Consider the following 19,855-nt stretch of genomic DNA (forward strand, 5'->3'; position numbering starts at 1 on the left):
ACCCTAGGGCAACATTAAAATCAACCAATCAGATTTCAGAAATAAGTTTACAGTTTGTTTTAAGTTTATGCTTACAACCAGGATTAGCTGCTTCTAGACCATTGTTTTTCACTTATCATTTTCCTCTTATTTAAGGGTTCAGTTATGAGGTTTGTGGTGGGTTTTATTTACAAAAATATTGTTTTGGGGTCAAAACAATATGTTGCCCTGAGGACATCTCTCAGTTGGCAAAATCAGGTCGAGTTTACAAGTACAACATAATCATTCCTCGTCTTCCTCATCCTGTAAAAATAGCAGGTGGCAATACAGCATAGAAATAGCATGTTTACAAAATTACATCCTCATCCAAACTCCAAAACATAATAATATGTCTATGTCAATAAAGATATCACTATACAATTTTCTAATCATTGTAAACAGCCTGGTGCCATGCTGGCGTGCTGCATACCCTCTGGCACCACTGAAATGAGATTTTTTTTCTAAAAGAGCATCTAACTTTGCCATTTCTGTGTATTATTTGCGGGTGTGAGTGCCCACACTTTTACTGCGGTCTTTCCCTTCACTGCCTGTCAGGACTTTGGCATGGAAGACCCAAACCCAAAACATAGCTTTGCTTTACACAAATAAACAGAAAAATAAGATCTAAAACACCAAAGGTTACTTTTCTCAGCCTGTATGTAAATTACTGAATATGTGAATATGTTTAGTATGGACACGAGCATACAAGAATTAAAAAACACTACTTCAGTGCAAAATCTTGCATCTTATTCATCAACCACCTGTTATGCATATTAACCAAGAACTGCATACTTCTTTACTCCACTGTGTTTTGTTTTATGTATCTTCAGAATATATGACTATATGAAGAAGTGTTAACATTTTTGTCTCAGTAAAATATAATGATAAAAAGATGAAATTGTTTTGAAAGATGTAACTTTACATTCCTGTATACTGCTATAATTTTGAGTTATTTTATAACAGTATGCATGCATACTCGCATACCATAACAGCCTCCACAGTCAGCCAGTAATAGCATCACATATTCTTGTTCACATTAATGCACACAGTCATGACGTATCTCGTGTTTTTTTCTTGGTATGTGTTTCAGGATGCCGGGGAAATGGTGCGTTCTTTTGTGGGTGGTTTGGAGCTCATTGTTAATTTGCTTAAATCGACGAATAAAGATGTGCTGGCCAGCGTGTGTGCAGCCATTGCCAAAATTGCCAAAGATGTGGAGAACCTGGCAGTTATTACAGACCATGGAGTGGTTCCAATGCTGGCCAGCCTCACCAACACTGTGAGTCCTACCCAAAGCATGTTTCACATGTCCTCACCCAGTCATCTTTAGGGGATCTTTGTCCTTTATGACATTTCACTTCTAAGCTTATTGACATTTTCTTCAAAGTCATCTACATATCTACATTAGTATTCCTATAGCTTATCTAGTTGAGTATGATGCTAGTAAAACCAAGATTATGGGTTTGAATATCCAGGAAATTAATTTACTGAAAAAATAAAGCTTTCATGTACTTTGGATAAAAGCTTTGCAAATGCATCATTTTAAAAGTAAGTCAAGCAATTGGTTGAATGCAGAAACAATATAAGCATGTGCTGTTTTCAGTATACTGTTTGTGTGTGGTTGTGCAGGTGGATGATAAGCTACGCCGTCACCTGGCGGAAGCCATCGCCCATTGCTGTACATGGGGGAATAACTGTGTCTTATTTGGAAACGCTGTAGCCCCTCTGGTGCGCTACCTTCGTTCAAAAGACCCATCAGTCCACCAGGCTACGGCCCGGGCACTGTTTGAGCTCTCCAAAGACCCTAGCAACTGCGTTACTATGCATGAACATGGGGTGGTCAAGGTATGGTTTTTAATGTGCATTACATCTTTTATTTCTGTCAGATTTGACTGCCATATACATACGCTCACCTAAAGGATTATAAGGAACACCTGTTCAATTTCTCATTAATACAATTATCTAATCAACCATTCACATGGCAGTTGCTTCAATGCATTTAGGGGTGTGGTCCTGATCAAGACAATCTCCTGTACTCCAAACTGAATGTCAGAATGGGAAAGAAAGGTGATTTAAGCAATTTTGAGCGTGGCATGGTTGTTGGTGCCAGACGGGCCGGTCTGAGTATTTCACATTCTGCTCAGTTACTGGGATTTTCACGCACAACCATTTCTAGTGTTTACAAAGAATGTTGTGAAAAGGTAAAAACATCCAGTATGCAGAAGTCCTGTGGGCGAAAATGCCTTGTTTTGCTGGAGGTCAGAGGAGAATGGGCCGACTGATTCAAGCTGAAAGAAGAGCAACTTTGACTGAAATAACCACTCCTGACAACTAAGGTATGCAGCAAAGCATTTGTGAAGCCACAACACACACAACCTTGAGGCGGATGGGCTACAACAGCAGAAGACCCCACCGGGTACCACTCATCTCCACTACACATAGGAAAAAGAGGCTAAAATTGCACAAGTTGGACAGTTGAAGACCTGGTCTGATGAGTCTCGATTTCTGTTGACACATTCAGATGGTAGAGTCAGAATTTGGTGTATACAGAATGAGAACATGGATCCATCATGCCTTGTTACCACTGTACAGGCTTGTGTTGGTGCTGTAATGGTGTGGGGGATGTTTTCTTGGCACAATTTAGGCCCCTTAGTGCCAATTGGGCATCGTTTAAATGCCACAGCCTACCTGAGCATTGTTTCTGACCATGTCCATCCCTTTATACCCACCATGTACCTACTGGCTACTTCCAGCAGGATAATGCACTATGTCACAAAGCTCGAATCATTTCAAATTGGTTTCTTGAACATGACAATGAGTTCACTGTACTAAAATGATCCCCACAGTCACCAGATCTCAACCCAATAGAGCATCTTTGGGATGTGGTGGAACGGGAGCTTCGTGCCCTGGATGTGCATCCCACAAATCTCCATAAACTGCAAGATGCTATCTTATCAATATAGGCCAACATTTCTAAAGAATGCTTTCAGCACCTTGTTGAATCGATGGTATGTAGAATTAAGGCAGTTCTGAAGGCGAAAGGGGGTCAAACACAGTATTGGAATGGTGTTCCTAATAATCCTTTAGGTGAGTGAGTGTATATTAGCTGTGTCCTCATGCATCAGAAGGTGAAATTGCAGGTTAAAGATTTGCACATTGTATGTCCATTAAAGGAATTTGTTTATTGAACTATAAAAATATCATACAATTCTGCCAGACCGTCAATTCAGGCAAAAACAAATGTATAGCAGGTGTCTTTAGCAGAGGGTCTGCGGTCACATGACATTTTAAAATGCTATATAAAAAAGCTTTACATACTCAGCTAGTGTAAATGTTTTCTTTACCATATTAAAATCCAGTAAAATTATATGATTATAAATACATATTATTATAAGTCAGGCTTTAAATGAAACACACAGTTTTCAGGGACAATGAGGTCCCTGCTTTGTCTCTCTATTCATCAATGGGTCCTTAATCTGAAAATTTTTGAATACCCTTAATTACTGTCATTAGTAAACCAAAGCATTGCTTTTGTACCATATGCACCAAGATTAAATTTAGCAAGCTGTCTTTTTGCACAAACTTGGTTGCAAAAACCTCTTGTTTTCTTGTCAACAACAATGTCAGCTGAGACCTTCTGTATAGCAGGGTTGGCACCCAGTATGTGAAAACAGTGCTAATGAGCTTTGAAAGGATGTATTTTATAACTATTTTGGGGCAACGAGGGCAGAAGAACAAGGCTAGTTTTCTTTTTTGGAACGTATGGTGGGGGGGGCGGAAGTGAGAGCATTTTCTAACCGTCATGGGAATTCAGCAGAGCAAACAGCAGTGTGTACGCTAAGCTGGGCTCCGCCACCCCCAGTCATCCCTGTGCCCTACAGTAGCATGCCAGGGCTGCGGAGCATTAAAAGGCTGTTGCGCGGGGAACGGTTGCTCGGCAAGCTGCTGGGATTGAGGAGCAGAATGTGACTGTGGCACGTCTTTGGCAAGGCAGGCGGTTCGAGAGTGACAGAACACTGCTGGGATACTTTCTGACTGCCAGGCACTGGAATACATTTCCAAAACACTCAAGCCACAGAAAATCAAAAGATAAACTAAACGCTATGTTACATTTGCATGTTTGGCAGAAGCTTTTATTCAAAACTACTTACAAGCTATACATTTATATCAGTATGTGACCATGCGAAATCCAGATTCAATTCTTATAATGTAATTATGAGATTGGGAGCATCAAAGTTTGATTTCAGCCATTGCTTTTAATCTTTGATATGGCCTTAGTCAATCTTTACACTAACTGTTCTTTAAATGGGATGATTTTATGTAGTTAATCCCCAAAAATTATTTTTAGGGGTTTTACAGACTGGGTCAGTTGTGGCCTAATAGTTACAAAGTTTCGGCTTGTAACCCAAGAGTTACTGGTTCGAGTCTAACAGCCAGTAGGTTGCGACTGCGGTGCCCTTGAGCAAGCCACCTGTGCCACATTGCTCACCGGGTGCTACAGTGATAGCTGCCCACTTCTCCGGGTGTGTGTGTTCACGACTTGCAGTGCTTGTGTTAGTGCAATGATATTACGCACTGCCCGAAAATAGTCCCCTTGGTAACTTTCAATAGCAGGGGACTACTTTCGGGCTCTGCGTAATATAATTGCACCTGCTGCAGCCATGGTACGGCAGCAAAGTCCTTGATTATTACGCCAGAATGAGAGTATAGTTCCTAGCCATATCGGCCTAGAAAATCGCAATTTAAAATTTTCGTCGGTCTTAGTACAGAATGTAACTACAGTAGAGTCAAGTTTTAAATAGGAAAAATATCAAAACTCTTTGGTCATTTTAGCGCGATGCTAATGGTCTAATCAGATACAATAGATTATGCTAAGCTATGCTAAATGTGGTCCTGCCAGACCCGGAGATCGGCTAAATGGATTCCAAAATGGTATAAATTAAATGTTTAACTGTAGGGGAGCTGGAAAATGAGCTATTTTAAATAAAGTGGAGTGTCCCTTTAAATGGAGAGGTCACATTCCAAGTATGGTTAGCCATACATTGGTCATTACATCACTTTACTTTTCACGTATGTGTTTGAACCATGACTTTGACTTTGACAGCTCTACCAGTTCAGTTACATGAACAGATGTTAGATAACATTTATAGTCTTTAAAACTTTCTGTAATAGTTGTTCAATATATACGTAACTAAATTTATTTATTTACTTAAGGTGTCCTGTAGTATTTGTTCTAGCTGTACTAGGTTATTCGGGGCAAACTGCTCTTTGCTAATCATAAATTAAATCTGAATAAAAAAACATTTCATATCGCAGCGTGACAGATATAGAATAACAGCTCAAACAAACCATAGATTCTTATCATAGAGCTTATCATATACCTCTACAGAAAGCCCATTCCAAATCTGAGAGGTTTATAGCCTTTTATAGCCTAAATAAGCAATCAGACTTTCCTTCGTTTGAATAGCTGTTTAAATTCATAATGCCATTTGTACTAAGATAAATCTAGACCCAAGATGCTCTGTACCTGATACCACCATTGTTCTCAAAACCAAATAAACGCTGTGTGGCGTATAGATCTTGCACGTTGTAATCTAATTTGGAAAAATAAACTTGTTTTGCCAATATGCAAATTCAACCACATTTGATCTCACTTTCTTAATAAGATTTTCACATGAGAAAACAGTTTGAAAGCTCGTAGATACAGTTAAAAAGCCTCCCCCACGCCCCCAATAACAACTGGATATAAATTATGAGAGCGGTTGTCGTGTTGCAGCCAAATATTTTTTCCCATGTTCCTTTAATGGTGTGCTGTAGCCTTACGTGCTGGTGCAGTGAATGTGGTTCAGCTCAGCCCATAATTGGAGGCTGGACTGAACATTTGGTGTTCCGAAAGAGTAATGTCCAATTTGCAAAAGTTGTTAAGCACAATGTTTTTCAGCCTGCTTTAAGCAACAACAAAAACTGAACATGTTTGTCCGTGTAAAAGCATGTTTTCAGTGTCTGCTGGAGTGTGAATGTTATCATAATTTTTTTTTATCTGACTGTAATCGATGTTTCCTTACCAAGCAGTCATTTATGATTCATTCTAGTTGACATATTTGTGGCCTCCACCTGAACAACCTCGAGGAAAGAAGTATGAATATACTTTTAAAATATGATATACAGATGATTGTGACGGTGGATGTGTTAAAGCAATATTTCCTAATGTTGAAAATGAGTTTCGAGAGACAGTTTATCGGGGAACCATGTCTGCACTGTAGTCTAATTTATGAAGGGGTGTAAAACTCAAGACTGCCTCTTGCTATTATTGCAACAGTATTTCAGAGTCAAAAGCTCTTGTACACCCAGAAGCTGTCTCTCTCTCTCTCTCTCCTCTCTCTCTCTCTCTCTCTCTCTCTCTCTCTCTCTCTCTCTTTCTTTCTTTCTCTCTCTCTCTCATCTCTCTCTCTCTCTCTCTCTCTCTCTCTCTCGCTCTCTCTCTCGCTCTCTCGCTCTCTCTCCCTCCCTGCATGCTGTGCCCTTTCAGACGTATGTTCTGTCTGTAACTTTCCTGCCTGACGTTGTTAATGGTGTAGAACTCAGTCCCTCGCGCTTTAGCAGAGGAAATTAAGCATTGAGACAAAAGTATTTTACACTGGAAAATGCATTAGAGACCAATCTTTGCACCCATTTTTGCCTCTGCCTTTACACAATTTGTTTAAACGCAGACACCAACGTTTAATATTCCATTTGAATAATTCATAAAATAGGAACGAACATTTTAAAATGGTTATGAGCGTAAGCTGAGAACGAAACAAAAACCTTTTATAATTTTACGAGTGTACACCTCGAAATAACAGACGGTTATGTTTTTACACGTGTAAATAAAAGAATCATTCAGTCCGCTGGGCACTAAAACGGCTAAGGCTGCCATTCTCGATCTCTAAAAAAGAGACCGCATCAGACAGCATACAGTATAGGCTGTATCATCTGTATTCACCAGTGTGTTCCTTGAGAATAGGTGCACACTTCATTTGATTTGACATCTACGCTCAGTATCTCACAGCTCTCGTTCGGATGTGTTTCATTTCATCAGATGCTCAGAAACTCTATTCATCCAGCCTCTCTCCCTCCAGCGCTGCCGCAGCTTTGCAGATTGCTTGTTGAAGCCATAAATCCTTGCAGACAGCTTTAGCCAGATTCTTCTATTAAAGAACTCCTTTCATAGGCAAAAATACCTTTGCGAGACCAATTACAAAATACGAACTGTAATTATCAGCCATTTTCATCAGAGAGGATTCCAGCCGGTGCAGGTTGCCAGATCCTGGTATGTTTTGGGCGCTACGAGTGTGTATTTATGGACTGTGAGGTTTTTGTTTGCTTCAATCTGTCCCGCTTATGTAAATAGAGACAATATTTAAAATAGACACTATGTGCACAAGATATTGAGGGATGTACTGTACAAGCAGGCGAAGAAACGTATAAAACATACGCAAAATATTCCATACGTTTCTTTTTAGTCATGCTCTTGTGTAGCAGGTTGAAGCTGGGGTGTGGATATGGCAAGCAGATGATGTCCATGTACAAACTCAGGCTGTTCAGAATGCCTCCTCAGCTGGGCTCTCTGATCTGAGTACAGTAGCATGTGTCTGAGGTTTAGCGTGTTTTATGTATTGAAACAGCATGACTTGACCCTTTGTTTCAGTTGAGGTGAGGAATGCAGAATATCTTGGATGTATTTAAAGATGCCTAGATGCAAAACCCTCTATGTGCGTCTGACGTGTTTTCTCGTAAGTAAGCATTTTTTTTTAGACTCTTATGTTTAGGTTTAGTAATTCACATTAATTGACAATAAAAAAGGTTATTAGTCAATAATTTAAATGCCTTATTTTCACAAATGTCACTTTACTCATTGGTGTTTGACTGTCTTTGGGGCGGTTTATGTGGCATTCACATCAGACACGGAAGAGGTGGCAAGCACTGATGTTAATGTGGAGTACCTATAGAGTAGTATTACGTCTTTTATATCTCCGAAGAGTCTTTGGTTTAATCAAATTTATAAAAGAAAGATTAGCTTTACCGATTCTTTCCGCTAACGTACGAAAAAATTAAGAAGGAGGAGTTACTAACACGGAAGGAGCGAGTAAGAGTCATGCAACATTATACAACACTGTTTAACTTATGATTCACTACATGTTCGTGTCATTTATATAATATGCACGTGCCTATTTCCAACATATGACAGAAGTCTTACTTACCACATGCAACTCATGACCCGGTTGAGACTTTTCAATGAAATCCAGTGCATCAAACATACACGCAAAACTCCGCTGCTACCCCGGATAATAAACTAAATCCATTGTTTCCATACGGCTGGCTTTCTATTCCTTACATCCAAAACTACACTTTGTGCCATTGTTGAGTTTTGAAATTAAACAAAGCTGTCATGTAATGTGATGTCATGTTTGTAAATTGTAGTGTCTCCAGCTGATTGTCGGGTGGGCGGAGTTTTTCGGGGGAAGTGCCCATAAAAAGAAGTGATACGTATAGAAACCCCTGAAACGTCAGCTGGACCCGTAATCGAAAAATACTTTCCGAAACTTGTACGAACCCTGGCGAAGTGCATTCGGCACAGAAATACTCGTCCAACTGCTTTTTTGACACTTTGCCTACGTTTAGCATGAGGAAACAATTCTATAACTGTGTTAATAAGTCAGAAGGCATACCATTGAACCACCCCCTTAAGTCAATGCAAAGATGCGAATAGGCATCCTACAGCGAATGGCGTGGTGCGAATGGGGCGGAAAGTGTGGTGTGGAGCGGGCGGAATGCGCAATTGAGCGCTGAAGCGGGAAACGTGAACTTTCGCGGATATTTGCGCTGTGTTAACCAATCAGGAGCTTGCTCTAGTAGTGATGTGATGACAGGGAGCGAGCGGAGTCGCAGAAGCCCCTCCAACGATGCGAATTTTCGCGGTAATTTTTCGAATGACTAGAATTTCACGTGCGGCTTTTACGCGGGAATGAAGCGAGTAAACTCAAAATGTTCAATAGCGAGTTTTTGCCACCTCTACTGCGGCTGGTGGGAATGCCACATTACATTTTTCATCTTATGCTTGTTCAAATACGTTATTTTAAATGAAGATGCGTCACACACGGCATGCACGCTCAAATGGAGAGTGCTGCAGCCAGTTGCAAATACTTCAACTTTTAAGAAAGTGGCATCGGCAAGCAACCTGGAAAAAAGGGAAAGTGGCTTGTCGCGTTTTCCATGCGGTTTTAGATGCGAAATGTAAACTGCCCCTTTCGCTGCAAACCCTCCGGTCAATCTTCAGTGTCCTTTCTGAATAAAGTGAACTCTTTCCCTGTCATTGACGAGTTTTCTCGAGATCATTCGTTCAGTATCATATTTATATTTTTGACAGAGATGGCATTTAGCGGTTTTTGCATCTGAGATTTTCATCTGTAGAGAGAAGTCTGTAAGAGGGTTTTAAATGACAAACATACTTGCCTCAGCAAAATTTCTCTTTTTGCATGTTTACAGAACATTGAGAGAGCGATTGTGAGACCTTAAACAGCCACAGATTACACCTACCAGTGTAATGAAAGATTACTGAATATGAATCTTTTTGGTGACTATATATTCAAAACATTTAAGTCTTCCTGTTGAGGTTTTTTGGCATGTGCAGTAGTTTGCCAAGCTAGGTAATGAAAATATTTTTAGTTTTAGTTCAGTGTCGTGCCTTTAGTGGAATAAACTCCAAACTTTGCAGTCGACTCTCAATGCCCAACACCTCTGAATTCAAAAACCGCCTAGTCAATCAAGAAAATTGTAAAGATGGGAAAGGAAACTGCGGCAATGTTTCGTAATTTAAAAGAATAAGCACAGAACATGAGAACAAGGAGAGGCGGGTGGCTTTAACTGAGATTTAAACCTCACTCTTGAGGAAACGGCAGCTTACCGCTGTTACACTTAACACCGCAACACCTACATGCGTGACACGGCATGTGTGTGCAAGCGCGCGTACATGTGTGAGAACTTATGGACGTGTGCTTGTGCTGTAAGAGGACCCTGGGAAAACATGTTTTTGCTCTACCTTCCTTGAGGTCAGGATCCTCGCCTTTGGAGCGTACGAGACAGAAGCCTTAGTACCTCTTATTCATTTTCAAACATGAGTCGAGTTATCATGTTACTGAGGTTTGGGAGTATTTAACAAGTGGGCTATTATAGTCTGTTCAGGAACCCGCTGGGAGAGCTGAGAGGGGTTGGGGTAGACACAGAGAGCTGTGCTTATCTAAGGCTCCGCTCCAGGCCCTAGGAGCCCCTGTTTGGCCACGGCTGAATAACACTCTATGAGCTCTGGCAAACGGTGGCTGACCCTGTCGCGGGCATCCTCCGACTGCTCACAAAAGCAGCTTGTCTGAACGTGCTGGCATGTTGCTGCAGCCCCGTGTTTGCATCCGTTTGCTTTTTCGAGGTGTTTTGGATTCTATTTTAAAAACAGCCAATATGGAAATCCAGCTGAACATGATAACTGATACATTCATGTGCTGAAGGGAGGCTCCTTAACTTTTGCAAGGAATCTGGAACCCGTTTTTCACAAATAAAAGCTCAATAAGAGAAGTGATGGTATCGAAACAGACATGAACTGTGTTGTTTTTCCAGCTTTTTTGTGTATGTCAGTTCAATCCAGGAATGCGGTGGATAGAATATTAGTCTTTTCATGTGTTTATTCTTCGCTATTTAACTTTAAGCAGGGAATTCTGGGAATGTCGTGCTTTCTGTTCTTTGGCTTAGTGTTGTCCGCATAAACTTTGGGTTGTGTTTGTATCTGTTTAAGCCCAAATTTTGTCTAATATAGTCATGGAAAGCTTGCAGTACATCTAGGAGACAGTTTCAAACAGACTTTTCATAATAAAGTCCCAAAATGCTGAATCAGACTATACAGACAATTTATTCATGTATTCTGCAGAGGTTAAACAACAGATATCCTTCTTTCTATAGTCCAAAGGACCAACTCTCAAGGGTTTTTTGTCTTCTCACTTAAGTAAAACAGAGAGTTAGTGGCCTGAATGTTTTGGTACAGACCCAATGAAAGACCCCCTATGGTACTGCAGTGAGGGACAAACACACTAAACAGAATGTTTACCCACAGTTTGTTTATTTAGATTCTGGTTTACCCCTGAGCCTAACCCATGCTCCCTCCCTCTCTCTCTCTCTCTCTCTCTCTCTCTCTCTCTCTCTCTCTCTCTCTCTCTCTCTCTCTCTCTCTCTCTCTCTCTCTCTCTCTCTCTCTCTCTCTCTCTCTCTCTCTCTCTCTGCCTGTCTCTCTTCCTCCCTCAGGAAAGACCAGCAGTATTATACCACGATGTATAACGTAACCACAGTGTGGCATTGGCACAAACACTACCTCTTATGTTCACTTCGTGTGACAGTATAATAACTAACTCATTGCACAATAAAAGGAAAAGGTTTCAATATATTATTTTCTGTAAAGTGGTCTCTTTTAAAATTAGGAAGCTCTGTGTTGAAAGCTCGGATCAAAAGAGACGGGTTACACAAGGTTGAAATGGAGGGATCTGATATGACCTTTGCTCTGAGGGAGGGTGGGGACAGGCCGTGTGGTGAGAACTCCGGTTTAATATACGGCCAAGTATTCAGTCAATTACCCCGCTAAGATCGAGCTCTACCGCAGTAATAGTGTTCTGCCGCTGTGGATTACGCCTGGGGTACAGTAGATGTTACCTTTTAGCCTGCTGTTATGTCTTGCACATGGACATTTTTGCTATATATATGCCACCACTTTGTTGTGTTACTCAACAGTGCGGATGTGCACATACTGTATGCTTATGGTTACAGATGTTTGGCTGCATGTGTATAGTAGAGCATATCCTGGGTTTTAGGTATGCACGGTATTGATGAAAACACATTATGCGATATCTTGCTAACTAGCGTGATATATGGAATTCGCTACGACGATGCTTTAAGTTTGCAAAATACGTTTACATTCTAATAACATTTATTTTAAAACTGTAAAGACAGTTTCATCGGATGCACATGCATTGTCGTGGTTATGCGTCTGGACAGAACTTAACTTCCGGTCTCTGTTTGTTTAATGGTCTGGCTAGTTGCTAAACTGAACTTTGTAACATATACCTCATTGAAAATAACAAATGTTATGGAAGTTTGAGCGAGAGGGGGAGTAGTCAGGAGTGATGATGTTACTGCGCGTCGAGGTTGAGGTGCTGCAAACTAAGTGCTCTTCCGCCATACAATATAGTTTTTAGTTTTTATCGCTTAAAAAAATCATCATTTTTTATTTTGTGCCACCATACTTACTCGTGTAACAGTCTTTAAATAGGGAAAACATGGAAGTGGAAGGTTTGGATCCATTCCTGTTTGGATCCTAAGGAATGAACAGGGTAAGGCTAAATGCTAACAAATTCACGATGCGCTGTACAAAGATTAAGTGCATTTGAAAAAAGAAAGGTATGTATTAATTCGTCTAAGTTGAGGTAAGAACATAGTACAGGGTTCCCAGGGGTCCTTGAAATGTTTGAAAGTTTGTGAATCTGGGCGAAAAAATTTAAGGCCCTGGGAAGTTTTTGAAAATATACATACAAAGATAAAGGTCATTGAAAGTGCTTGAATCAATTTTTTTGCAAGAAGTTTTCTGGAAAAAAAATCCATATTATTCCCTGTGTAGTGTGGGATAATATCATCAAATTCTAGACTTTTTAAGCACACATGCTACTGTTCGCTTTGAATGCTTATATCTTCGGTATGCGAATGTTGATTCATACCAAAATCTGTTTGACACACTTGAAAACTTCCCTGCTTACGTTTGTAACTGTTGTTACCTGAGAAGGGAACGAGATGCTGCGTCTCCCTTGCATACTTCCTGCATCCCTGTAACGCCATCTTTGGCAGTATTTCAGTTAGTGATATACTTCCTGGCTCCTTTGATATACACATTCATACGCACTTTACCCCTGAAGTCGTCCCCAAAGTGTCACCGCAGTGACGCAGCACAAGTTCCTACGAAAGGTAACTGTAACAATGTATCTTAAAAGGTAACACGATGTAACCTTGCCCTCACTTGAAATTTGTCCCCATATTTAGTCCTTGAATTTGAGGGTATTGGACCTTGAAAGTCATTGAATTTGAAGTTAACTAAGGTGTGGGAACCCTGATAGTAAAATATAGAAGAATGGTGGTGTTTTCCTTTAAACTTTGATTAAAACGTAATGTATATAATGTAGTAAAATAATGTAGCTTTTGCAAACCATTTTAATATTTTTGGTATATCTTGCAGCCCTACTGGATTTTAAACTCACACAAACCCATATACAAATACCAAACCTATTCACTGCAGTATAAAACACAAATAAGCCAGTATATACACCAACACACACATTCTGTACCACTTTCTTTCCTTGCTTTCCCTCTCTTATGGTATTACGAGTATTCTTACAATTATTGGGCACAAAGCCACACTCATACTCCCAGGAATCCACTGAAACACATAAATACACCTAAACACACAAACAGACCGATATGTGAATTAATAAGCTGCCGTAGTGCGGCTGCCATTCAGTAGGCAGCGGGCCTTGGCAGCCTCTGACCCTGTAAAGTCCTCTGGCAAATGTCTGCAATGTGCAAACAGTCGCATTTATAGCTTAATAACAGATTAGATGTCTCCTTCAAACCCCGGGAAAGTACTGCTGTAAGAGACCTTCGTGAATGACTGTTATTGTAGCTATGTGGTTTCGTTCTGTCTAATGAAAGGAGAATGTTTGGCAACGTTTTGAACATTAGATTGTTATGATCCTCACATGTTTCTTTCCCTCACCAGCTCCTGCTCGTCATGATCGGATCCACGGATGAGGTTCTGCAGGAGGCGGCGGCCAGCTGTGTGGCCAACATTCGGCACTTGGCACTAGCCAATGAGAAAGCTAAATATGGGTAAAAAGTGACCAGAAGGAAATCAGGCAATAATCTTGCTCTGAATCGGTTTCTGTTCCCTCAACCACAAAACAGTTATCCACCAAATTCTTTACTATTCTATACTACCCACTCCAACCATTGCCCCACCCAACCTTAATAAATGTAACTAAGGTGCATCAACTTATCGAAGCAGCAAATGATTGACGTATGTATGTTTATTTATATTTAATCTCTGTGATAAGTATATAGTAGTAACAATAAATGCTGTCTACTCCAAAGTGTGGACACGCAAATGTTTTACACTCTGGCCTGACTGAATTGGTTTTTAGCATGGATATAACATACTCACATATAGCAGGTACACTCTCAGAAAAAAGGCCTTTTAAACGGCCCTAATAAGTAAACAAACCAGTATGTACCTCTAATGTACCTTTAAATAAGGGGAGCTTACTAAAGTAATGCAAAGGGATTTGCATTTTTTTGTCTAAACTTTTCCAAAGAAAGAGTTGGTCTTTTAAGCTAAAAAACTTGAGTTATGCTGACATACCGTACAAGACCACATACACAAACATTTAGAGCAAGTAAAACAAACAACAGTTTTGTCATCTGAACTTGAAATACTGAACAGAAATTCAATCAATAGTGACGTATGGTCAAAACTTCGAACTCTGCAGCACTAGATCCCCCTCAGGTTTACAAATGAGTAAATATGCTTGTGTACAGACATAAGCAATCCCTGATGTGTTATTATGCTTTATTATTTGTTATTGCAAAAATATAGAAATGGCTCATTTCAATGTCCTCATTAATTTTGCAGTGTGTATGAAGAAAATGAGACCACCTCAACGGTTCAGCAGCAGTGTTCCCTCCGTTTAGACAGACCTATAAAACACAATCCTTAAAAATAATCATGTTTTATATTATCATCATTACTCCAGTGTCCAATACTTTCCCAGTTGTTTTCTTACCAAAACAACCAAACAAGCAAAAATACAATTACACAAACTAGTGGAAAAAACTATGGAAATTTCTTTGCCAGCAGTGCACTTTAAAATATGAAAATGTTCAGACATTACAGTACCTTGTGTAACTATTTCTGTATCTGATTAGCCTCTAAAAAATTACTTTGGTTTTATTAATATGTAATAATTATTAATACTTAATATTTTTACAAGAATAAAATAAATCTAAAAACATTACTACACTGCAAAAATGGTTCAACTTAAAAAAAATAAGTTACATGGTTGCTTTAACATTTTGAGTTGATTCAACCTAAAAAAATTAGTTGTCTTTGTATCAGCCAGGCCCGGATCCAGGGTGGGCCAAACCTCTGATTGGGTGGGCCAGGCCCACTCTGGCCCCACACCACATAACAGCAAATCTTTTGGCCAAAAATCTGTAATGTTTTACTGTATTAACAGAAGTGAGAATAGCTCTTAAGAAAGACAGCATTTCAGATAAAATTAACATGTTTAGTTTGTACAAGTTTGTTTTAGTTTATGTAAATGTTTATTTTAAAAGAACTGCTCCTTTTAAATACATTACAAGAAAAAATCTAATTCTTACTGTTCATGCTTCACTTAAGTAACAGGTATGTTTTAGTTGATGTAGTTATTTTTAAAGAACTGCCCCTTTTTATCAAATCTAAAGTTACTTAATTAATAAAATCTTAAATCTGTTAAGTGGTCAAAAAATATTACAAATGCAAAAAGAGAGAATGTAAAAATAAACATGTTAATCATTTTTATAAAGTTACTAAATAGTTCCAAAATGTGTACAAAAAAGTATAAAAAATTAAGAAAACACAACAATAACAAACAACCCTTACAATTGTCTAAAATATATACATGTGAGATTAAAGCATTAAAGACCCCCCCCCCAATCCAACCGGCCCACCTGACATATCACTTGGCCCACCTTTCATCTCACATCTGGAGCCAGCCTGGTATCAACTATTGTTGAATCAACTTAAAATCTTAAGGCAACCAGGTAACATATTTTTTAAGTTAAACAATTTCTACACTCTTAATAATGTCTTGACTTAAACAATAAAGTACATCAATTTATATTTTGAGTTTTGGGCATTATACTTAAAAGAATCTTAGTTCATTTCTAACATTTTAAGTGTATAAAATTCATTAAAAGTAAAACATTCAAGTGAAATTTACCTAACATTATCAGTACTTGTTGTAAGGAATACCCGTAATCCTTTGTGCCTGAATATTGACTGAATAAGAACTGCTAAGAACTTTTATTACTTAAATTAATAAATATGTTATAGAGGTTTAAGTTCTTATATTATTAATGTGGTCTTGTTGTAAAATATAATTTTGTGAAGTCACCATTCAGGTGATACGTGTTAAACCTCTGTTAACACTGATCACCTGAATGGTGAAAACTGTAAGTAAAAAATTGTCAAAAACTGCTATTATAATGCCATTAATAACACTAAATGTAAAATAAATTACTTAAAAATTGAAAATCTTTGAACTCTGTTAAATGTTGGACAGAGCAATTGATATGGCAAATAATTTCAAGTTAAATCAACCTAAAATTAAGTTTACTGAACTAGAAATTTTAAGTTAAATGTACTCTTGTTTTAGTTACTTATTTTTTTTAGGGCAATAACTGTCCTCCATTTTTTTTTAAGTAAATTGAACTTGTCCAGGTTAACAGTGTATTAAAGGTGCAGTGTGTCAATTTTAGCGGTATCTAGTGGTGAGGTTGTGAATTGCAACCAACGGCTCAGTCCACTGCTCACCTCTTGCTTTTGAAACACATAGAGAAGCTACGGTAGCCGCCACCGGACAAACATGTTATCGTTGGAGACAACTTAGCAAAAAAGTTTTTCTGTTAAGAGCTTCTGTAGAAACATGGCTGCACAAAATGGCGGCTTCCATGTAAGGGGACCCTCTGTGTATGTAGATAAAACGTCTCATTCTAAGGCAATAAACACATTACGGTTCATTATAAAAAGCTCTTTATATACCCCTAATAATATAGTTTTGTATATTATTTTGCATTTCTGTCAAGAGATCCTTCTAAAAATTACACACTGCACCTTTAAGTATGCTGTGTTAATGTGCAACAAACACACTTTACTTTCCTCAGTTGTGAACTCCATCAGATACTGCAAAGCAATAGAAGACACCTAACATCATACAGGTCACCTCATGTCAGAGTGAAATCATTCACTTACATTTGTATTACAATCTATCCAGTGAAACATCTTGGCTTATCTTGGCTTGTCTTATTAAGTGTCATTTAAAAGTTGTGATGTAGAAGATAAATATTTCAATTTGGACTTAATATCAAGCTGAATCACATCAACTGATTTCCTGTGGCTGTGCATTTTGTCATACTTGATTCTCCTGTGTTGAGTCCATCACATACGGCTAAGTGCAGTTTGCTTCAACATACCAAACTAAAAGACTGAAAATCATTGTCTTCATACAACTCTGAACACCAAAAATCTATAGGATTTTTATACAGTACACAAGCAGGGCAGATGTTAGTCTCTAGTTTTTTTTATAGTCTCCCTCCATTACAGAAATATTTCTAGAAAACACTGCCTAATCCTGTTCACATCCTCATTCACCTTTATAAAAGCCCTCTTCATATCTAAAGGCCAAAGTATAGTCAGTATATACAGTGCGGGTGACGCGGTTTTCGTCATTAGAAGAGTATGTGCACGTTGCAAACTATACTTTAAAGACTGTGTGTTCGACCGTGCGTGTACGTTTGTGTCTATACTATACATCAAGCATAACTGTACTGTTAGTATGCTGTGGGCTACCTGAAATGAGGTGTGTTGCTCACATCCGCTGAATACAAGAAAAAGTGCTGTGTTCTCTATGGCTCATTAAAGCACTTTAAAAGAATGTACATTTGTACCCACATACTTACACAAATGACTTGAGGGTCTGTTATCTGATCAGGGAAATTATTCAAAGCTAATGAGAAGGTTTGTCACCCAATATGAAAAAGGCTGTAACCACTTACACACACACACACACAAGTTCTGCCTTAATACTAGGAAAATAGCAAGGGGAGAAAAATGTGGAGAAATGTTGTGGTCAGAAGACATCATGTCTCACCTAAACCTCCATCTCTGCCCTTACCAAGAAAACCGACCCCGTCACAACAACCAGAAAGTGTTTCCTTATTGGATTTTTATTAAATTATGTTGAATATGGCTTTATTTGTATCAAATCATAATTCAGTGTGTTTATTTAAGCTGGTGGTGGAATGGAACAATTTAATGCAAGTGCGTGTGATATTTTTTAAGAAAATGAAACTCGACTGTTTGAAGTGCAGTGTTCCCGCAGCTCCTTAGGCAGTTTGTTAAAATATTTCATGAAGAAACTAATGACTAGTAAAATTCTCTTCCAAATATCAGAAGTGGCTTAGCTTTCCCTAACAGTGTAAGAATTGCTGTGTTTTAATAAAAGGGGGCACAGCATCAATACTATTAAAGGACACTGAAAGTGTGTGCATGCTTTTAGTTTCCTAGACATAGCAGACAGCCCAAAGATCCACAGGCTCAGTGCTTCAGCTTTCCTTGTTCTCTTTTTCCTTTGGTTTCACACGCACACACACCTGAAGATGTAGAGGACTGAGTTTGCTCAGTATGTTGCAACTAAGTGTTAAGTTTCCGTACTTTTGTGGTTGCAAAGCCTCAAAATGTAATACGTTCTCAAAGGTTAAAAATGTCTTGTAATGCCTTGTGTAGCTAGATGGTTTGGATTGTTCACTCTCTCTTTCTCTCTGCCCTCTCCACCCAATTTCCTCCCTCCGTTTCTTTTTCTCTTAAATGGTTTCATTGCCTTAAATGAGTTCTGATGTTCCCATCCATAAATTGTAAATAACTAGCTGGCTTAACAATAAATAAACAGTGAAATGTCTGCGCAAATACCACAGTGTCTGGGTCGGCTTACAGACCTGTCCCTTATAAACAGCTCAACAATTTTAATAAAGACTGAATTGGTACTGACAGGCTGTGCTTATGGTAATAAACTCTTTAAAGTACACGGAGATTAATTTTAAGCATACAGAACGCTTGTAGTACACATGCACACAGGTATATCAACGTATTATGAGTTAACCCTGCATGTAATAAAGCCATGTGGCAACATTTTTCATATTTATTGTAAAACCGAATTATTATGTTCTTTCAGGTCTAATTTTGGAATATATAATAATATATATAACCGAATGCCCTCCGCACGTAGTATACAACCCAGTCTCACAGCAATTGTGTTATACTCACAAAATATTTGATTAATTTATTTGTGTTCAGGACACGATTTTCCAATTTTTTGTGCCATAAGCACGTATGTCTTTTCTCGTGTCACCCAGCATGAATTTTATTTTATGTATTGTTTTCTCATAGTTTTTTTCCAATTTTTTTACCATTGTCCCTTGGGGTTAAAATGACTTTGTTACATTTCCGACATCCTAACCCCAAGCGAAAGTAGTTTTAAAATCAGAAAAAAACATGTGGAAACCAATACATAAAATTACATCCAAACCCCCAAAATCCAACCCCAAGCGACAATGATTTAAAAATAGGAAAAAACTATGAGAAAACAATACATAAAATGACACCGAAAAGAAAGTCGTGCCACGGACACGGAAAACTATTTATAGAAATTCGTGCTGAGTGACACAAAAAAGACGTTCTTGCTCATGGCACGAAAAAAAGCAGAAAATTGTGTCCTGAACACGAATAAATTAATCAAATATTTCATGACTATGAAATATACGAGTTGCCATGAGATAGGGTAGCAGTATACGTCCGTCAAATACTTTCGCTTCAAATCCACTTACTCCCAGCCTCATGCCATACAAAAATATACCAGTTTGTTGGCAGAATCCGTTTAACAGCACGTTGATTTTTCATCAACGT

At 38.7% G+C, this 19,855-nt stretch overlaps 1 protein-coding gene across 1 annotated transcript in view; it reads left to right on the forward strand.

Moving 5' to 3' along the window:
- Positions 1-14,227, forward strand: part of odad2 (outer dynein arm docking complex subunit 2) — a 69,712-nt gene extending 55,485 nt beyond the window's left edge. The window contains exons 17-19 of the mRNA XM_065242812.1: positions 1,109-1,297; positions 1,648-1,863; positions 13,856-14,227. Coding sequence (XP_065098884.1) covers positions 1,109-1,297; positions 1,648-1,863; positions 13,856-13,969 — 519 coding nt within the window. The 3' untranslated portion in view covers positions 13,970-14,227. The remainder of the gene's footprint in view (positions 1-1,108; positions 1,298-1,647; positions 1,864-13,855) is intronic.
- Positions 14,228-19,855: the final 5,628 nt, after the last annotated feature.

Source organism: Paramisgurnus dabryanus, chromosome 1 (assembly GCF_030506205.2).
Source record: "Paramisgurnus dabryanus chromosome 1, PD_genome_1.1, whole genome shotgun sequence".
In the NCBI taxonomy this organism is placed as follows: domain Eukaryota; kingdom Metazoa; phylum Chordata; class Actinopteri; order Cypriniformes; family Cobitidae; genus Paramisgurnus; species Paramisgurnus dabryanus.